Source organism: Buceros rhinoceros, unplaced genomic scaffold (genome assembly GCF_000710305.1).
Source record: "Buceros rhinoceros silvestris isolate BGI_N320 unplaced genomic scaffold, ASM71030v1 scaffold37328, whole genome shotgun sequence".
NCBI lineage: Eukaryota > Metazoa > Chordata > Aves > Bucerotiformes > Bucerotidae > Buceros > Buceros rhinoceros.
Genome location: NW_010426943.1, coordinates 1,944 through 2,850, shown reverse-complemented (window position 1 = coordinate 2,850; position 907 = coordinate 1,944). Strand labels below are relative to the sequence as shown.

At 42.2% G+C, this 907-nt stretch overlaps 1 protein-coding gene across 1 annotated transcript in view; it reads right to left on the bottom strand.

Moving 5' to 3' along the window:
• Positions 1-679: 679 nt before the first annotated feature.
• SPCS1 (signal peptidase complex subunit 1 homolog (S. cerevisiae)) overlaps positions 680-907 on the bottom strand; it is a 2,080-nt gene continuing 1,852 nt past the window's right edge. The window contains exon 4 of the mRNA XM_010141698.1: positions 680-802. Within this exon, the coding sequence (XP_010140000.1) occupies positions 680-802 (123 nt within the window). The remainder of the gene's footprint in view (positions 803-907) is intronic.

The window sequence follows — 907 nt, the reverse complement described above, 5'->3', positions numbered from 1 at the left end:
TTCCCTACCTTTCGCTTAAATACTGTAACCTCCAGCACCTATGAGGGGGACGAACATGAGAGCTGATCGTAACAGAGGGCAATAGCTATGGGTTCTGCTGCCTCTCGCCCACTAGATGTTCAAGTTACAAGGTGTCAGAAGCTACTGTATGATGCAGATTCAGGGTGTTTCTTTCTCTACCCAGGCAATTTTTTTTTTTAAACAAAAAATGCGACTTCACAATTTCATATCCTAGAACAGTTTCCAGTTCTTAGCGTTTTTCAGAACTGCAGGTTATTACTGTGTTACAACCTGACACTACTGACAGCTTGTTTTACACATGGTTAGAAGTATTTTAGTAGAAGCCCAGCTGTATATTATCTTCTAGCCTATGGCAACAGCTTAACTGTACTTCATTTTGCTTGCTCCGATCCTTTCTACTAAAATACAAGTGAGATGTGACCTTCAGTAACCTTCTAAAGTTAATCTCCCCCACCCTGCCGCCTTCCTGGTGACTTCGCTGAAACTGCAGACAGACAAGGCAGAGAACCTTCATGCTCTCTGTGGGTGGTGATGTACTCATGGTACTTTACAAAGTAGTAAGAAAAGAAAACCAAACTCTTAAGCCAAGAAGTATCTCCCAATGGAAATGCATTTAACAAAATTTAACGAAGTAACAGTATGAAGAACAACATTTTTTTTAGCTTTTAGCATGTCTCTTTGGCTTTCTGTCTGCTGGCTTCTTCTCTTCTGTTCCCGACTCTTGGACCGGAAGCCACTTCAGAGGATTGCGGCGGTACATAGGCCACGGAGGGAGTGTTAGCTTGGAGGAAAGGAATGGCATCAGAACACGTAAATCAAGATGCTAGGTGAGTTTTGTACAGCTTGTCAGGAAAACTCTCTTTCACTTACTATTGTACCAGTTACG